At 42.6% G+C, this 19,323-nt stretch overlaps 1 protein-coding gene across 2 annotated transcripts; it reads right to left on the reverse strand.

Annotated features, from left to right (window-relative positions):
• Positions 1-1,637: 1,637 nt before the first annotated feature.
• LOC115157971 (GRAM domain-containing protein 2B) lies at positions 1,638-16,915 on the reverse strand. 2 transcript variants are annotated; one of them, XM_029706357.1, is made up of 12 exons: positions 16,714-16,915; positions 9,045-9,182; positions 8,712-8,772; positions 8,422-8,494; positions 8,060-8,163; positions 7,649-7,747; positions 7,229-7,369; positions 6,956-7,040; positions 6,338-6,418; positions 6,006-6,105; positions 4,315-4,422; positions 1,638-3,777 (listed from the first exon to the last, which is right to left on the reverse strand). In XM_029706357.1, the coding sequence occupies exons 1-12, from the start codon at positions 16,782-16,784 to the stop codon at positions 3,738-3,740; spliced, it is 1,101 nt and encodes a 366-aa protein (XP_029562217.1). In that variant the 5' UTR covers positions 16,785-16,915; the 3' UTR covers positions 1,638-3,737. The 2 variants fall into 2 exon arrangements, with proteins under 2 accessions (XP_029562217.1, XP_029562218.1); XM_029706358.1 differs by lacking the exon at positions 16,714-16,915 and adding an exon at positions 11,123-11,377.
• Positions 16,916-19,323: the final 2,408 nt, after the last annotated feature.

Here is a 19,323-nt window from a genome sequence, read left to right on the forward strand (position 1 = left end):
AACACTGTTTCCCATGCTTGTTCAATGAACTATAAACAATTAATGAACATGCACCTGTGGAACAGTCGTTAAGACACTAACAGCTTACAGATGGTAGGCAATTAAGGTCACAGTTATGAAAACTTAGGACAATGAAGAGGCTTTTCTACTGACTGAAAAACACCAAAAGAAAGATGCCCAGGGTCCCTGCTCATCTGCTTGAACGTGCCTTAGGCATGCTGCAAGGAGGCATGATGACTGCAGATGTTGCCAGGGCAATAAATTGCATTGTCCGTACTGTGAGAGGCCTAAGACAGCGCTACAGAGACAGGGCGGACAGCTGATTGTCCTCGTAGTGGCAGACCACGTGTAACACCTGCACAGGATCGGTACATCCGAACATCACATGCGGGACAGGTACAGGATGGCAACAACTGCCCGAGTTACACCAGGAACTGGTAAGTCGCTCTGGATAAGAGCGTCTGCTAAATGACTTAAATGTAAATGTAACGCACAATCCCTCCATCAGTGCTCAGACTGTCCGCAATAGGCTGAGAGAGGCTGGACTGAGGGCTTGTAGGCCTGTTGTAAGGCAGGTCCTCACCAGACATCACCGGCAACGTCGTCGCCTATGGGCACAAACCCACTGTCGCTGGACTAGACAGGACTGGCAAAAAGTGCTCTTCACTGACGAGTCACGGTTTTGTCTCACCAGGGGTGATGGTCGGATTCGCGTTTATCGTTGAAGGAATGAGCGTTACACCGAGGCCAGTACTCTGGAGCGGGGTCGATTTGGAAGTGGAGGGTCTGTCATGGTCTGGGGTGGTGTGTCACAGCATCATCGGACTGAGCTTGTTGTCATTGCAGGCAATCTCAACGCTGTGTGTTACAGGGAAGACATCCCCCTCCCTCATGTGGTACCCTTCCTGCAGGCTCATCCTGACATGACCCTCCAGCATGACAATGCCACCAGCCATACTGCTCGTTCTGTGCGTGATTTCCTGCAAGACAGGAATGTCAGTGTTCTGCCATGGCCAGCGAAGAGCCCGGATCACAATCCCATTGAGCACGTCTGGGACCTGCTGGATCGGAGGGCGAGGGTTAGGGCCATTCCCCCCCAGAAATGTCCAGGAACTTGCTGGTGCCTTGGTGGAAGAGTGGGGTAACATCTCACAGCATGAACTGGCAAATCTGGTGTAGTCCATGAGGAGATGCACTGCAGTACTTAATGCAGCTGGTGGCCACAGTTACTTTTGATTTTGCCCCCCTCTTTCAGGGACACATTATTCCATTTCTGTTAGTCACGTCTGTGGAACTTCTTCAGTTTATGTCCCAGTTGTTGAATCTTATGTTCATACAAATATTTACACGTTACGTTTGCTGAAAATGAACGCAGTTGACAGTGAGAGGACGTTTCTTTTTTCTGAGTTTGTTATAAAAATTGTATAGATGGCGAAACAAGAGTTTGCTGCCACAAGTACTTCTCCACTCACCTCAGTGGTGCTTTAGTATTGTGTAAAGGCGATATTGGAGTGGAGCGACTTTTTGAACAGAAAGGGAACACAGGAGCCTTCAAATACTTTATGCTACATTTCCAGGCCAGAAAAGGTTGCTTCCATGAATATGATATGCATGCAACTTCTTATAAAAAAAAAGTACTCTGTGCAACATTTGATTTATTTGTTTAACAATAGCAAAACAAAATCTCACAGAGACATACTTTGAATTACACAGAACGCAAATAAATACATATGAACATATAACAATTAAGGACATTACAATTGATTCAATAATTTACACCACTTCAATAGTGCAAAACTGCACTCATTGAGATTCTTGCATTGTGTCCATTTGAAGACGTGTGCTGTCTCCTGTTGGGGAAGTACAGTAACTGACAGTACTGCTTTATGGCATGTAGTTGAGCCCAACACCTGACTACAACTACCCAATCATTAGGACATAAGACGTCACTTCAACGCATTTCATGTCTCGTCAATAGAGAAAAAGTGTTTAAATTTAATGGATTTTTCTTTCTCATGTTTTTCAACCAATCATCCCATGTCACTAGATAAGTTCAAACAAATCAGAGAGACTGACATATTGCAAAGTTACAAAGTGATGCTCAATGAAAAGTAGAGAACATTATCGCGAAGGAAAAGCAGTGAACCTGAAACTGTGGCAGGTTGCCCCCACCCCTGAGTAGAACAAAAAGGTCTTAGCACCATCAAATACTAAAGAACAAACACCTGCTTCCCCACCAGCTGTCAAATGTGATGTCTTTGGATTGACAGGTTCCCAACTTTTAAAGTGCGCTTGCTCGCTCACGAGCCATTCTTTTTGCTTTATTTTTTTATACAAATTAAAAACAATCTACAGGTTTGCCAATACATCTTTTTGCCTGCGTGTTTTTTTGCATATTGAAATAATTCTCGACTACATTTATTTCCTTCGTTGGAAATAGGACCTCCGTAACAACATCGCTTAATTAAAGTGTGCATAATATATCAGTCAAGTATCTGATGTTGCAGACACATGCAATAATATACAATACATAATGGCGCTTCTTAATCTAAATAGCCATTGAACAGTCCTGAAACACCTGAACCAGTAGGAACAAGCATTTAGTCATTGACAGGCCTGTTGAGAACAGAGGATTGATTCTTTGCTTTTACACAACATCAGTTCATTCTATACAGTACGGAAGTCATCAGATATTAATCTGAACAAGAATAGTATTGGTATATCAAAAACTACTTTGATGATCAAAGTAATTAAAAAAAAGTAGAACATTTCTACTGCTACAAAAGCGACAACACTCAACCTGATCGTACTTTTGTTTTGTGCATTGAAGATGCATACATCCAGTGAGACTGGAGGGAGTGGCCTCCAAAGCATTGATCATTAAAACTGGTTTAAATCATGCGAATGCCAGGCTAAATACTGCTGATCTTTAAAGAGAGGAGAGACCGTCAGGAGATAAGCGCAAAATGGCTGCTCGGCTGGCTGATCCGTGTAAGAGAAGATAACAATGAATTATCATTATGGCTGATTACCAGGAGAATCATTCAAGAGTACCTGCAGATGGCTTAGTAGTGAAAGATTAAATACAGATAGACTTTTAACACCGTGATGAAATGCTGAGATAGGACGTATAGAATAAAATTAATCTCTGTGTACTCATGCCAAAGACGTGCACTCTGCATCTTTGGTTCTGCATAGCACTTGTACCTTACGGTAGGTGTTAAAAAAATAAATAATTTAAAAGCAAAATGTAGGACTACAGTCAATTCAGCTAGTCTGCACAGACCACATGCTCATGAAGAGAATACAGAATGGAAGCGCACACACGTTTCAGAGTTCTCTTGGAAATCAGAGAAATCGCTTCTTCAATATGATGTGAGAGCAGATAGAGTTGACTATCGCCTCCCTTCTTCAGTTTATTCTTAGTTTAAGAGTTGGCTTTGGTTCCAAGTCACACAGCTTCTCATTTGTGTGCATATGTGTTGGCTTGGCTCCACTTGCTGTGAGTTGTGGCTGGCCTGGGTCTAGCCCTCTTAAATATAGCCCTTTGAGTTTACCCGTCTGTCTTTGAACTCATACAGGGAGGTGCTCCAAAAGTCCTATACGCAAGGGGACGACAGGCCAACTCTGGAACACTTAAAATTGCTCCTAGTTCTTCTAGGACGAGGACAGAAGAATATCTTCAACACGAGAGCTCCAGTTGGCGCTATATTGTCACGTCCTCCAAACATGAGTCATCAATCTCTCCTCTGGCCAATCATGGTTGTGTCTTTGTACCTAAGAAAAAGAAAGGAGGCCGTTGAGTATACTTCCAGAAAGGTTTGACCACACAATACACCGCATGTGATACAAAAGTATTTGTCTCCGCGTCAGCTGAGCTGCACCTCTTATGGGAATTTGAAAGTCACAGCTCTGAAAGGGAGGGAGAGGCAATTTGCATAACCACAAAATGTCAGTTACGATATCTTAAAATAATCAGAAGTCTCAGTTACGCCTGTATAGAACAGTCACACACAGATGAGGCATGTCTTCCAATGTGCAGAAGCCTGGTCCAAGATCTGTATATGGTTTAGCTGACTCCTCTCAATATAGCTGTCCTGCCATGATCAAAGATATTCAGAGGGCTAAAGCCCATCAGGATCAGTTGGCAGGCAATGAAAATGGTTGTTGTGCTTACGTTCATACATAAAGGATGAGTTTAAATTAAGCAATTGTGGACAAGGCTTGCTTGAGACGTGACATGGTTGCTGGTTGTCCCACGGTTGTGACCTGTTATGTGGAGGTTGTATTATGGTTGCTGTGGGGTTGTCATACCTGCTCTGTAGGGAGAATTCAGGGAGGGCGCCCAGAGAGGTCAACTGCTCCTCCAGAGCCACGATACGGAGGCCGATGTACCCCGATGATAGCAGCAGTAGTACCACCCTAAACACAAACAAATGTTTAGTCACACCCTCATATGCGGCTTCAATTCAAACTCACGGTAAATACTGTCCAGCATCAACCAAAGTTAGCAACAGTCTGACGCAGGCGCAGCATGCAACGCGGGTTTTGTTTTGTTTGAAAACATGGCGGAAGGCAGTGACAGCGCTCAGGAGATTTTTCAGTCTTCTAAGAGGACCAAATCTGAAGTGTGGTCGTATTTTGGGTTTTACAAGAGTGCCGAGGGAAACTTAAATCGAAGATGGTCACCCTGTCTGCAGAACATGCAAAAATTAAAAATCGCTGCCAAAGGGGGTAACACTTAAAATCTCTCAAGTCATCTTTGTGACCACCACCCACTACTTTATAACGAATGCAAGGTAAGTTATCTTTTAGCTCAATGCATGATGTGGGGACTTCGGAATGGGGGAAAATGTCATTGTCTATCTAACTTGCTAATAGCTTGTCAGTAATGTAAACTGAAGTTTTCAGTGTTACCTATTCTTGTAAAAACACTACACGTTGTTCTGCTGCTGTATGCGTCGTGTGTCTGCAGACTATTCACCCATTGCACACGATAACACGTTGTAGTTTAGTCACCCAACCAACATATTTTGTTAATTTAAAATCAGTCAGTCGTCGACTTGGTTGTAAAAGTGTTCCAACAGGAGAAACTATAGACTATACAAGCCTCCTGTATTTATGTCAATTGTTGGGCTCATTGCAATTACCATCACTGTCTTAAGACTCATTTGTATTTCTGTAAATTGTGCATAAGGTCATCGCATATACTCAAATGCAACACAGAAGATTGTGTGTGTAAGTGAATAATAATAATGCAACACCAACAATACATTTGCTATTCCCTTGTTTACAGAGTGGGCGTGCAGCAGGTAAACCCATTGATGCTACTGGTCCCTCATCATCTACAGTTGTGACAGACACTCAAGCGGCCTGCCTTTTAAATGCTTGCTCATGCACCCACATCCAAAAACGCTCAAGACCACTGCAGCCCTTTCATATTACATTGCAAAGGACATGATGCCATTTCAAATTGTTGAGAGGCCTGGCTTTCTGAGGCTGTAGTGAGGCACGGCAACCTTCATCAAAGTGAGTGCTGCTCATTTTATTTGTTGTTTATTTATTTGATTTGCTTACTTAAAAAAGGTTGTGTTCATTTAAACCTGCACTAGGGAAACTTACCTCATGGCCACATGGTGCCATCTTTAATGTTTATGCACACAAAAAAAATGCATAGTGCTGCTAATTTTACGTTTGTTGGTTTTCAATATAAAACTTGAAATGATGTCAATGTGTGTATCAGTACTTTTTGAAAATTTCCAACACATTTTAACAATACCATGATATGAAATGTTCATACTGTTTAATCTCTACCTGCAGAGCATAAGCCTAGAAACGTGTGTTGTGAAATGACCCGTAAAAGTCTAAGCCGGGGGGATTCTACTAAGCTATATGGAATTGTTTTAAGATCATACCAAGGATCCTTTTGCCATTTGAGCTCAACATTTTAAGACCCCTTGAAGTATAATATAAATATATACATACACACACATACACACACTTACAGTATTAGGTAGATGAAGAGGAGAGTGTTGAGGCTGCTGGCCTCTCTGTGGATGAGGAGGGAGCGGGCTTTCTCCGTCACACTCCACACCCACGAGCCACCTGACCAAGGAGAGAGAGAACGGCACGGGGTTAGCGCATGGATGTAATGGGCAGATTTATATGCATTTTCCATTGCCACATAAAATCAAGCAATCCCACATGACTGACTGTGAAACAACTTGCTCATCAGTGGCTCGCTGTGTGATAAAGCTTTTTGTACGGTCACGTGTATTTCTGTTTGAGTGAGAAAAGGAGACAACCAGACGCATAGGCCTACGTCGTGTGTGTTTACCTGAGACGTCAGGTACGGAGCCGTCACTCTGCTGCGTGTGCGTGCTCCTAGGGCTGGAGCTGCTCCCTCGAGGCACTAGGTCTGAAGAGTAGGAGAAAACACACGTTAGTCACTCTAAAAACATTACCTTGGACTTTGCATGTGGAGGTTAGGTACGTACGCCGCAACAGATAACGGTCACATGTAGCCGACTAAAACTTTATTAGTCTACACATGGGGGTACTTTCAGGGGAGGTTGAACGCACCATATTCCTTTAACCTAGAGAATACACCATTCAAAAAGGAGAGAACACTCGCATGTAGCCAACTGTAAAACTGTATCAATCTACACATTAAGGACGACAGGAGAGGTTGAACATAGGGCTTAAGATTAAGCACGCTCAAAGGAAATTCTCCCTTGAAAGGGATTTTTTAATCTAGGACTAGGCTTACTCTGAGTCCAGGAAACCGGCCCCCAATAAAATACAATTTCATTTGTCACATTTCACTTTACAGTGAAATGCTTATTTACGAGCCCTTTCCCAACAACACAGAGTTAAAAAGTACTAGTCCAGAGTAGACCCTCCAGACTAAAGGCTGATCTTCTTCTAGACTAATATTCCAGTTAGGCTCACTCACCTATGTGTGGGTTGGGTGGGGGCGAGTCAAGGAATAGCTTGGGGTCTGACCCGTCCAGCTGGTCTAGACTGGACTGACTGGAGTTCTGGGGAGATGGAAAAAGACTGGGTTAAAAACCAGCTTCAAAATGGAGGGCAAAACATCTACAGTAGAATGAGGCAGTAACGTTAGGTTACGAAGGGCTGTTGTAGTATCTGCAGTATTTTCACTCAGGGATAAAAAAGAAAAAGAAATTGAACTTTAGGAAGACAAACACTAGTGATTCAAACTCACCACTAGCTTGCCCTGATCAAAGCTATTGTCCGTAGAAGATAATAAGGGGCTGCTGTTGGCACTTCCATCCTCCAGTGGAGAACAAACCGACTGCAGGAGCTTGTAGCATGCCTCTCGGTTCCGCAAAGACACAAACAGGTACTAAAAATGCACACAGGAGCGAGAGAGAGAGAGACATTTCAGCTCGGATGCCCTTTAGTCCAACTGGAACGTACAAGGTCACAAACCTTTGCCTTTAAAAATGAGCCCAGTTATTGAACAGATTAAAGTTGTGTATATCAGAGGTCAATGGGTGTTATGTAACTCATCGGTTGCCCTCTATTGAAGATTGATAATACAACCACCAGTGTAGATCTTATCATTTGATTAAGGGATGGACTATGCAGTGTCAATGTGACAGGTGAGCAAGTGACCCCTGACCTTTTCCCCCTCGATGGTGCGGATAGACAGGGCGTTGGGCACCAGCAGGGCGGTGTTCTGCTTCTTCACAATGTGCACGCTGGTCACCGGGATAACCAACTACAGAAACAAACAGAGGAGCAACAGACCTTCACGTCACACTAAGAAAAAGGCTTTTCAAACAATAATCAAGTCGGTAGATGTACCAAGTAAAAAAAACTATGCATTTCTAAAATGTACCGTATACGGGGTATCGCCCAAACCTAATAAACTGTGTGCTCAACTTAACACATAATTGGGAAAGAAAGCAGAGGTACAGGAATACATTTCTCCATTAGCTACGAATAGGACGGCCAAACCATTCATTCACAAGTTCAAACCACGTTTTCAACTGAAAAGCCTAGTCGCCAATCAAGGGTCAGGTTTGCTTACCTTGGTGTCCTTGAGCAACACGGAAGAGTGGAAGCACGCGTGGTGCTCGGTGACGTAGAGCCTGCCGTGGTAGGGCACCTCCTTCTGCAGGGCACAGATGTAGGCTGGGGAGAAAGGGAGGACATGAGAATGTTAGTTACTTAAGGCCTTGCAGCGTGATGACACAGCAAGCACAGGCTGTCGGTCTGAGGGTGATGGCCGAAAAGGCTGCCAGATATGGTTTTGCGTCGCCGAACCATGCGATCGTTTTAAGGATTAGCTTAAAATGTCACAGGTCAGGCATTTGTGATTTGACTGAGAAGCATGAATAGCTGTTTCCATGACATGAGTATTTCACCAATAATATTCCAAACGTGACATACCATGTAGCAAGTCTTCACTCTCCGGAATGTCAGGAAACAGCTTGTGGAATGTTTTGTTGTGCTTTATAAAACTCTGTTGAACAGAAGAAAAAAAGGATGACTCAAATTGAAATGTGATGGTGGTTTGACTTTGAGCCAGTGGTGATATTCATATCCATCTGAATGGTGTCTACTTAAGGCAGCCCTCTGAAAGCATTAGGCTACACGGCGTGTTTGGAAAGCAGTGCTTCATTATTTACGAAATATTCATAAACAATGTAAAAAAAAAAAGTCAGAACGAGTGAACGTACACTTTGTGAACCACTGCCTTCAGTCTTCTCAAAACTTCTATCCACGTCGAACGTCTGAGACCTTTGGAAGATAAAGCATCAGCATGACGTTACGTGAATTATGTGGGTTTAGCGAATGCTTGACAGATATTAACAGTCAAACAGAAGCCTTTAGTGTGATACATTCACAAAGAGAAAACAAGCGTGTTTAAGCATTTATGGTAAATTTTGAAATCCATATGGCTGCGTTTTCACAGGCAGCCCATTTCTGATATCCTTTTTCCAATAATTGGGCAAAATATCAGAATTGGGCTGCTTGTGTCAATGCAGCCTATGGTTGCACAGTGTGGTTACCTGACAGGGGCTTGTCTGGTGAGGTTTCTGTTCTGCTGCTGCTGGAGCTCCAGTTGGGCCTCCTCCAGACTGAGGGCTTTCCTGGCCTTCACCTTCTTGCTCTCCTTCACCGATAGTCCCCCACTCTCCACTGGGTAGCTGGAAGAGAGGACGAGAAGGGTTCATTGACAGGGCAAACCGGATCAACCAAAACACCCATCAATCTTACGCCACTGAAGTTTGAGGAGATAGAGACAACATAAATAAAATGTTGTTTGGATTTATAGACTCGGCCAATGTCGAACCACGTATCGAATATGAATATTTCGTAAATAATGAAGCACTGCTTTCCAAACACGCCGTGTAGCCTAATGCTTTCAGAGGGCTGTCTTAAGTACACACCATTCAGATGGATATGAATATCACCACTGGCTCAAAGTCAAACCACAATCACATTTCAGCCCCTGTGATACAAGCAAAATTACAAAAGGAGTGAAAACCCATTATTTTGTCTTGCTGACACTTGTCATCATGTATAATTATTGTGTTATTGACTATGTTTGTTTATTCCATGTGTAACTCTGTTGTTGTTTGTGTCGCACTGCTTTGCTTTATCTTGGCCAGGTCGCAGTTGTAAATGAGAACTTGTTCTTAACTGCCCTACCTGGTTAAATAAAGGTGAAATAAATAAATACAAATAATGGAGAGAGGTCTGGTCTAATAAGTGGAATAGAGTAGTATGTAAATGGTAGTTTGTGTGGACTCGCTGTAAACGGAGTGCATTTCCTCAACTCTTGACTAGGTTAACTGCAATAAAGGATCGATGAAAAATGTACAGTTGGAGGACAAAGGCTTATCTTTATGACTCATGGAAAAGGTGACCATTTGAGTAATCTGCCTTATAGTAACTGTAAAAAAAACTGCGTCAACACATCCTGTGACAAGGCTGTAAACAGATAGTAAACCACTTGCTTTCTTGGCGATTAACTGCCGTTTAGGCTCATCACATATACACTACCATTCAAAAGTTTGGGGTGACTTAGAAATGTCCTCGTTTTTGAAAGAAAAGCACATTTTCTGTCCATTAAAATAACATCAAATTGATAAGAAATACAGTGTAGACATTGTTAATGTTGTAAATTACTATTGTAGCTGGAAACTGCATATTTTTAAGGGAATATCTACATAGGCATACAGAGGCCCATTATCAGCAACCATCACTCCTGTGTTCTAATGGCACGTTGTGTTAGCTAATCCAAGTTTATCATTTTAGAAGGCTAATTGATCATTAGAAAACCCTTTTGCAATTATGTTAGCACAGCTGAAAAAGGTTGCTCTGATTAAAGAAGCAATACAACTGGCCTTCTTTAGACTAGTTGAGTATCTGGAGCATCAGCAGTTGTGGGTTCGATTACAGGCTCAGAATGGCCAGAAACAAAGAACTTTCTTCTGAAACTCGCCAGTCTATTCTTGTTCTGGGAAATAAAGGCTATTCCATGCGAGAAATTGCCAAGAAACTGACGTGTGTTCTACTCCCTTCACAGAACGTAAACTGGCTCTAACCAGAATTGAAAGTGTGGGAGTCCCCGTTGCACAACTGAGCAAGAGGACAAGTACATTAGAGTGTCTAGTTTGAGAAACAGACGCCTCACAAGTCCACAACTGGCAGCTTAATTAAATAGTACCCGCAAAACACGGGGCTCAACGTCAACAGTGAAGAGGCGACTCCGGGATACTGGCCTTCTAGGCACACACACACACACACACGATGAGCCTGCTATGGTGTAGCTGAAAGCATGAAACATTCAAGCCCATTTCAAAACATACTAGCCCAAGTCAAATTCAATAATGGCAATTTCTAGGGTACAAAGTGTAAGACATCATTAGACCTAAGAAAACTTGATTTCCTGAGTAGATATTCCTTTCACAGGACAAAAACATGCAGCATAAAAGTGCAGAATGAATCTAAACTACAAACACACTACACAACAGGACCGTCTCAAAACTAAGTATTTAGCCTATTTGCACAGCTGTTCAAAGAACTGGCCTGAAAAGCAATCGACAACCAACTAAGCACAAACTGCCGTCTAAAGTCTTACCCGTTCAGATGCAGTCTCCTTGATGACCGAAAACTCATACCTGTTCATAGCAAGACCTCCTTATCTGAATAAAAACACTGTAGCAGCACTGACTTCAATCCATAATTTGCAGCCAGTCAAAACAAAACCCAACCCGAAAACTGTTGAACAAAGGCCTTTAAGTCTTAACCTGCTACCTCATAATGATGGGTGCTGAATGACTTCTGAACTAGTTCAACTCAGTATGGCCACATCCTTCCAGTGAAAGCTGATTTTTCTATTACCTAAAAGGAAGTGGCTTCATGTTGAAATAGGCTGACACGTCGTAGTGGGTGACGTAAGGGCACACGCCTTCTGCACTAACAGTCAGTGGAGCAATAAGCCTTTCCCGTATTTAAAAACATGTCCACAAGCTCAGAGTAGCTAGACTAGACTGAAATGAAAGATATGGATCCTTTACATATGATCTTAGCTTGAATAAATAATTACATTACAGTGCAAAGAAAGTCTGAGAAGCTCAGGTGTGTGGTGATGCCAGAGAGCTGCTCAAACCTAGCCCATCGAGCGTTCTCTGACAGGGAGTGGAGGTTCAAACTTCCTATTCCCCCAAGGCTATGGATTCACAACAGTACAGAACACATGGTATGCCACTTGACGTGCAGCACAAGAATATACAAAATCAACACGGCATTGTTTGCTCAAGCTAGACTTTGGCTCAATCCCAACACCCACCCCAAACAAAGTGAAATGCAGACTTCCTATCAAGTGGTTATCAAAAGTCCCATAAAGCTCTGCGACCCAAGGCTCTAAAGTTGCTTCAGGAAGATGGCTGACAAATGTAAGTAATTATAGCTTCATAACAAATCATGTAAAAAATCAAAATAAAGTAAAGTACAGTTCAGAGGAATATGTTAATTAACGTAAAGAAAAACAAACGCATACATGTCAAATTTCCACAAAAATATATAAAAAATTATAAAAAATAAATTGCAATTTAACTAGCTAGCCGACTAGCTAACATTAGCCAACTAGCTTGCTATATGGGCATTTGACATTTGTATGAATTGTAATTAGTCTTTGTTTTAGGGACTGCTGAGCAACCCAGCAAGTCATCTTGTGAAACCCAGTGGATGTAAATAATCTAACTAGCTAGCTAAAGGATTTAATGCAAAGTGAATGTCCAATGTAAGCTTTCCTTGCTGTTCATTAAAAAAAGATTTTAAACTCAATAACTAGTCATTGTTCCTTATTTGTAGTAATGTTAGAGATTGGCAAATATCTTCAATGCAGGTAACGTAGCAGTAGCTAACTATTTTCATGCTTATTGTGCTGAGGTTAAAAATACCTGTATGCTATGGCTGTGTAGCCAGCCGATCTGTGTATGGACACGAAAACATTTTGCATAAATATTAGCCTAGTTCAGAACAGGGGTTTTAAATGGTTAACTACAACGCTTCCACTGGTTATGACCGAGTGAAGGAAATGTGACATGTCAAAACAGCTATGGAATGAAAGTCCTGCTTCAGTACTACTCCACACTGAACCACAGCGAGAAGATGGGTACATTGGTACAGGCACATTGTTGTTTTGCTGTTCTCATTTGTTGTGCATATAGTAAGTACGCATTTGTTCCATGAGAAATAAGGAAAGCTATTATTGCCACCACTACAGGCATTGTGAAAAACAAGGCTCGTCCCCATTCAATTGTGGTATTCGTTTGTCCCATTAAGCCTAATTTTGCTCTCCCTACCACTAGTTGTTCCGTTTAAGTGCCACTCCCCCACCGAGGGACACTCCAAGGGGGGGGGGGGGGGGGTTGGAATTCCATCAGAAGTACAGGCTCATAGTGAACAACTATAGTCAAGGTTTTCCCTACTTAGTCCACTAATCTATTTGAGACAAGGGCTACTGCTGCGTCACTCTTTAAAAAGACACTGGGATCCATTGCCCCTGGCAACAAAGGCAGGGCCACCCCCTTCACAGACACACTTCAACAATCTAAGCAAATTTTATTTGTCACATGCGCCGAATACAACAGGTGTAGACCTTAGTGAAAATGCTTACTTACAAGCCCTTAAACAACGCAGTTAAGAAAAATAAAATGTTAAGTAAAAAAATAGATAAGTAAAAAAACATTTTTAAAAAAGGGGGAAAAAAAGTAACAAATAATTAAAGAGCAGCAGTAAAATAACAAATAGCGAGGCTATATACAGGGGGGGTACCTGTACAGAGTCAATGTGCGGGGGCACCGGTTAGTCGAGGTAATATGTACATGTAGGTAGGGTTAAAGTGACTATGCATGACGTACAGAACAGCCGCAGCATAAGAGGGGTAGCCATTTGATTAGAAGGTTATATTTCTTGCCAATATGGTAATGAATACACAAGCAACATTTCAAACTGGGATATGTTTTACGTTACACCAGCAAGTATAACTATTTGCCAGATATATTTTTTCAATATTTAATTATATCACATTGAGATGTGGGAAGCTATAAAGGCTAGCTAGCTTGCTATGTTTTTAGCTAGGCTAAAACCAGCTAGCCACTACTAGCAAGGGAAGGTGACTCTTGTTTTCACAAAATTAAAGACACAAAAGACTTTGCCATCGCCCCCTTGTGAATGGGAGTGAGACCAGCGAGGACATCGCGTTACCAAAAGGTGTCTGGTACTCCAAAAATCCCACTTCACCCACGTGCACGCAGCTAATTGTCAACATGCCACTCACTGCTGTACGAAGTTCCAATTACACCATAGCCCTTTCAAAAACCATTAGGCTTAGGATATGTCAGATAGGCCAAGTCTCTCCAGAAATAAGGCATGGTCTAAAACATCAGTCAAGGACGATTGAGAAATTTAAGTGAAGTTGACTGGATAACTACTTGCATCACTCAAGCTGTGCAAGTTACTTCACTGGCTGCCATTATCTCACTTCGGTTAGCAAAACCTTCAAATAATAAAACACTTTACAGTTTCAGGAGGCCAGGTTAAAAACGGTTTATTGTTTCTCTTTAGGCTACCGCGTGTCTGGGTATCGAGCATGTTACATACAGGCATTAAAAGTGAGAACATGCATTCCAACCTTTCAGTGAGTCGGGAATGAGAAGGTAACCTAGTTGACGGAGGGCTAACTTGTAAGGCATACACATTGGGGGAGTGGGTAATCCAGCTTGTAAACAAGGCCCCCCAGGTACAGATTCTGTACCAGTAAACAGGCCTATTAGTGTGGAGGGTTAGGTGATACATGTCCCAGTCATACTCACATGACTAAGCCTGGGTGGGGGAGGGGCTGATATAGGAGTATAAAACAATGAAAGCAGGGTAATGGGAGCTCTTTTAAAAGCCCTGTGAAATTCCATTCCTTCCTTTACATGTTAGTCTGCAGACCATTAGGCCTGGGAATACTTTGAGGAAAACTAACCTACAGTGCGTATTTATAGACAGATCTATAGCCTGACCAAGTGTGTTAATGTAAACAGTTGTCTGCATCTGACCAGATCTTACTCTAGATTGAATTTACATTCCTTTCATAATACGCCTGGCATTGGGTTCCACCTCAAGGAGGCATGTTTTTGACCGTTAGATCATGCCATTGTGCTTGTCTTTAATGAAGAGAATGAGAATCTGATAGAACAGGCCCCATCTATGCGTTACAGAAGAGAAGACGCATGGGACTGAATGTGTATGCTTAGACTGATGGTAGAGCTCGCAGGCCCTGCCACGTAGCACACGAATATGCACACATTTTACAGTGTGAGCTTTTTGAGCATCGCTTGGCAACCAGTCATACAGTACTGCAGGCTAGCAGTTTCAGTTTACTCCCTGTCTGCCAGGTAGAGACTTTGCATGGACTCCCAAGTGGCGCAGCGGTCTAACACGGAACCCAAACCGGCTGCGCGCGTGCGCCATCGTGCATAAATGTATTTTGTCCCCCCACACCAAATACAATCACAACACCCAGGTTAAAATATCAAAACAAACTCTCAACCAATTATATGAATTTGAGGACAGGTTGAAAAGCATTAAACATGTATGGCAATTTAGCTAGCTAGCTTGCACTTGCTAGCTAATTTGTCCTATTTAGCTAGCTTGTCCTGGGATATAAACAGTGAGTTGTTATTTTACCTGAAATGCACAAGGTCCTCTACTCCGCCAATTAATCCACACATAAAACGGTAAACCGAATCGTTTCTAGTCATCTCTCCTCCTTCCAGGCTTTTTCCTTCTCTTGACTTTATATTGCGATTGGCAACTTTCATAATTTAAGTGCATTAACGCCACTGACCTCTTTAGTCTTTCAGTCACACACGTGGGTATAACCAATGAGGAGATGGCACACGGTGTAGGCCGTCATTGTAAATATGAATTTGTTCTTAACCGACTTGCCTAGTTAAATAAAGGTTAAATGAAAAATGAAATCCATCAGGAAAGAATTCTGGACCATCTCACTGAGTCCACTGTAGATGTTTGGGGCTAGTGAGGCCCAAAATCACATTTTTCTAATGGAACTGCACATGAAACGCATGGGAATAACTCAAATTCAAGCAACCTGCATGCAACCAATTTGTCGCATGCTAGAAGTTGTTTAAGGGCAATTGTAGTCTACTGATGTAATTCACATTGTTATATGACATTGTTCAAGGCCAATTGCCATTGAGGTCTGTGCCAGTACAGATTACATTGTCACCTTCTAGCTAACACCGTCAGCTGATATTAATCAGCTGGAATGTATTGTATAGAAATGTGAATATCTGACAATCATGTCAACTCTAAGCAATAGGCCTACAACTTTCTATACTATGGGAATGTTCCTCTCCATTGAAAGGGCTCAAGTTAACACTTGTCCCATCCTTTGTACAAACTCGTATTACCGGAACACGGTCCGGACCCTTTGTGGCAGTCTCCCCACCGAGACAAACAAGGAAGTCAGTGCCCCCAATTATTTTTATTATCTCCTATATCTGCTGGCAGAGCAGAGGCCTTGAACTTTGGCCCACTTCCTACGTGCTGGGAAAAGTATCAGTTTCTTTTCACCCAACTCAGCTAGCCCAGCACTAGACGGATTGAAAAGAAAACAAGACCGGAAAAATACCAGCACATCCGTAACATAAGCCTATACAATCTCTTAGGTTGTAAAACGATAGAGTATATCACATCACTAAATGGTGATGGTCTAGTAAATTGTCATGTTAATCTGTTCTGACCACAATGTACTGTCTATGAGCACTAGTCCACTGAACCAGTAATAACCTCAAGTGGGGGTGAACCTGATAATCGTAGGCTAATAGATTGCCCAAGCCTCGCAGAAAAAAAAACATGGTCATGACTCATGAGACATTGAGGACGTGATCTATAGATGGTCCCACTGACTCCCTCTGGTAATGGGGTTAGACAGAGGCCTTGATGACTAATTCTGATGGGAGTCAATAGCAGGCTAAAAATCAGCAGTCGATACATTGAGGACATCTGTTGACGTCATACTCACAAATGATTGAGTATTGACATTCACTTCGGCTTAAACCCTAATCACTACAAAATAGGCTAGAAAATAGGCACTGAATAGGCTGTGGACAGGTGAAGAGAAAAAGCAGTGGAAAGCCACGCTTGCCCTACCTCGCCTTATCCCCTGCCCGAGGAGGGTCCGCAGGATCCTGGTTGTCCCACTGGCTCTTTCCCCTCTCCATGACCAGCCAAGCTTGTGCTAACCCGCTTCTTCAGTTGCTACAGAGCGCGCCGGTCCGAACACAAGCAGCGTTTGTGAAAAATAAAGAGTGAGCTTTTTTGCCCTCTGCTCTGGACCCGGGAGCAATGGCAGGCAGTCAAAAGGGTGTAAAGGTCTTTCTAGCTTTTATTGATGCATTTCAAAACGTGGAAGGGTTAGAAGAGCAGCGGCACACAGACAGTGGGTTTGAAGAAAAAAAGAAAACAAAAACTAGATGGCTGGCTGGGTTCCAAGCGGCACTGTCCCTCACGCTGCGTCATCCTCCGATATTCGGTCAACTGGCATTAGCTCGGAAACAGCTGACAGTGGGAAGGGAACAGTGGGAGGTGGGGGAATAACACCAGCCTCTCTTCTCAACACAGCATGAAATGACTTCAAATGACACTGTCAGCTGAATGGCAGTCGACTTCAGAATGCCTGAAGGAAAATGGCTACAAAGAAACTAGTACAATGAGCATGTTAATGGTTGGCTTGTCCTCTTTGTGGAGGTCCCACACAGAACCAAAATACACATGGACAATGGCGCCTGTTAAAAATGACACCTTTCAGGGTCAGGAGGTCAAATTAACCCCATAGGTTCATCCAATTTCAGTGCAAGGTCAATAGGTTAAATGCACTGTGTTTTATGAGACACAATTAGGGTCGAAAAAAGTGTGTGTGTGGGGGGGGGGACGACGACAACATTGTCATTTGGGCAATGAGGACACAAGGAGAGGTAGTTACTTCGGACTATTGAGATATGAGTGGGGCTGTGGGCCGTGGCTATGACTCAATCTCATCCTCCCACGCCGATGCTTAACAGTCAGTCTGATCCACAGTTCAGCATGCCAGATTCCACAGCATAAACCCTTATGCAAATGGACAGCAGTCTTAAATTAACTCCTTATATAAATCCACATAACAGACACCTATAACACAGGAGGTTACCAAACGGGCTGTGAAAGTGTCAAATGCAAAAGGGTCACTTTTTTTAGCATGTGTGTGGTTTACATTTCTTCAGGGTAATTACATAGGCTAAATAACATTGGCATGATCAAGAGAGTCATCAACACTTGGTGGTATTGTGCAACAAAGACACAGATTTGCTAATCAGCTGATGAGGTCTTCCACATTATCAGGCCCGTTTGCTGACCACGTCAATTCAATGACATTTGAAATTGAAATCACTTCACTTGCACGGCAAAAGGTGGATTGTTCGCATTGGCAACTAGAGAACGACTAAAATATAGCTTAAGACATCCAGTCAACTTTGTACTGTAATGTCGCCAAGTAGGCAAGAGGTCGCTACCAGCCACTTCTCTGCTGAAATACCACAGTCCATGACGTCATGTCTGCACGCACTATTCTACCTGTGCACACATTGTATGAGCTTGAACCAACAATAACTCCCTATCCACTTGACGTCTCCCTTTTAATAAAAATCACCGGATAACATTTATAGCAACTGCTATGGTCACATGGGGGGTGCGAGGGCTTATCGCGAAAAGCTTTTACCATTGCCATTCCTGAAAGAATCCCGACACCTAAAATACACTTCCTAGTATCAAACGAAACACCCAGCCTTCTGATAAGAGGCTGTCGTTGAGATGAGCATAACAGTTTGTACAGACGATGTGCGGCTGGGCACAGAGTTACGGAACTGGTAGTACACTGTACCCGCATTGAGCGGGTGTACAATATCTCAAGTCTGCAAAAGCAGCTGCATTGCATAAGCTAAAGGGCATTAATATGAGTGGACTAGATACCCCCATTCTATGGTAAACAGAGTGCAGTGGTGGGGAAAGGGGGTGACCCACTGGTCAGTTCTTGTGTTCCCAACATGGCATTTCAGAGCACCCGGCTGAGAAATGGATCTTACAGCTCAAGGCAGTAAAAAAAGAAGAAGCTTGTGCTCCTGGACATGACATTCTTGAGTCGTGTGTCTGTCATGCAAATTTCTGTTAATGCATATTGTTCTAGGCACATGGCTCTGCACAGAATGTGTGCATCTGCCCTATAACTTCAACCTCAAAATGTTCTAACTTTTACATTTGTTATATTCACATGCAAAGACTGGCTTAATTGTTATGGGCCATGACAAATACATCAGTTCAATGAGGAGTACATTGTCCGATTATGAACAGCATGAATGCACCATCTAGTGGACAACAGAAAAAGTTGTACAGCCCAGTCAGTCATGTGAACTGCAGATTTTCTATCGTCCAATCATGTTGAGTTTAGTCATATGCAAAGATCAGATGACGACGGCTGGGCTTTTCTGAGCTTCCTAAAAGAAAGACTTTTCAGTGCTCAGATTAAAAACAAGGGAAAATACAGACTCCAAAGCTTTCGCACATAGCCAAACCATACGTTAATATTTTGTACAGGGATTTTTCTGCCATATGAAATCCTTAGGAGGGATTTTTTTTTTTTTAAATGAACTTTAGGGATGGAAAAAGTGTCCATTTCACCACTAAAACCAGATATAAATGTAGAAGACAAATGGACATATATGCTTTCAG

This window comes from Salmo trutta, chromosome 22 (genome assembly GCF_901001165.1).
Source record: "Salmo trutta chromosome 22, fSalTru1.1, whole genome shotgun sequence".
NCBI classification, from domain to species: Eukaryota; Metazoa; Chordata; class Actinopteri; order Salmoniformes; family Salmonidae; genus Salmo; species Salmo trutta.

Coding starts and splice junctions, on each gene's coding strand:
- LOC115157971 (XM_029706357.1), bottom strand. CDS start 16,784: ATGGAGAGGGGAAAGAGCCAGTGGGACAACCAGGATCCTGCGGACCCT. Junction 7,370..7,648: donor GCACCATCGAGGGGGAAAAG/GTCAGGGGTCAC, acceptor GTGCATTTTTAG/TACCTGTTTGTGTCTTTGCG. Junction 7,041..7,228: donor TTGATCAGGGCAAGCTAGTG/GTGAGTTTGAAT, acceptor CCATCTCCCCAG/AACTCCAGTCAGTCCAGTCT.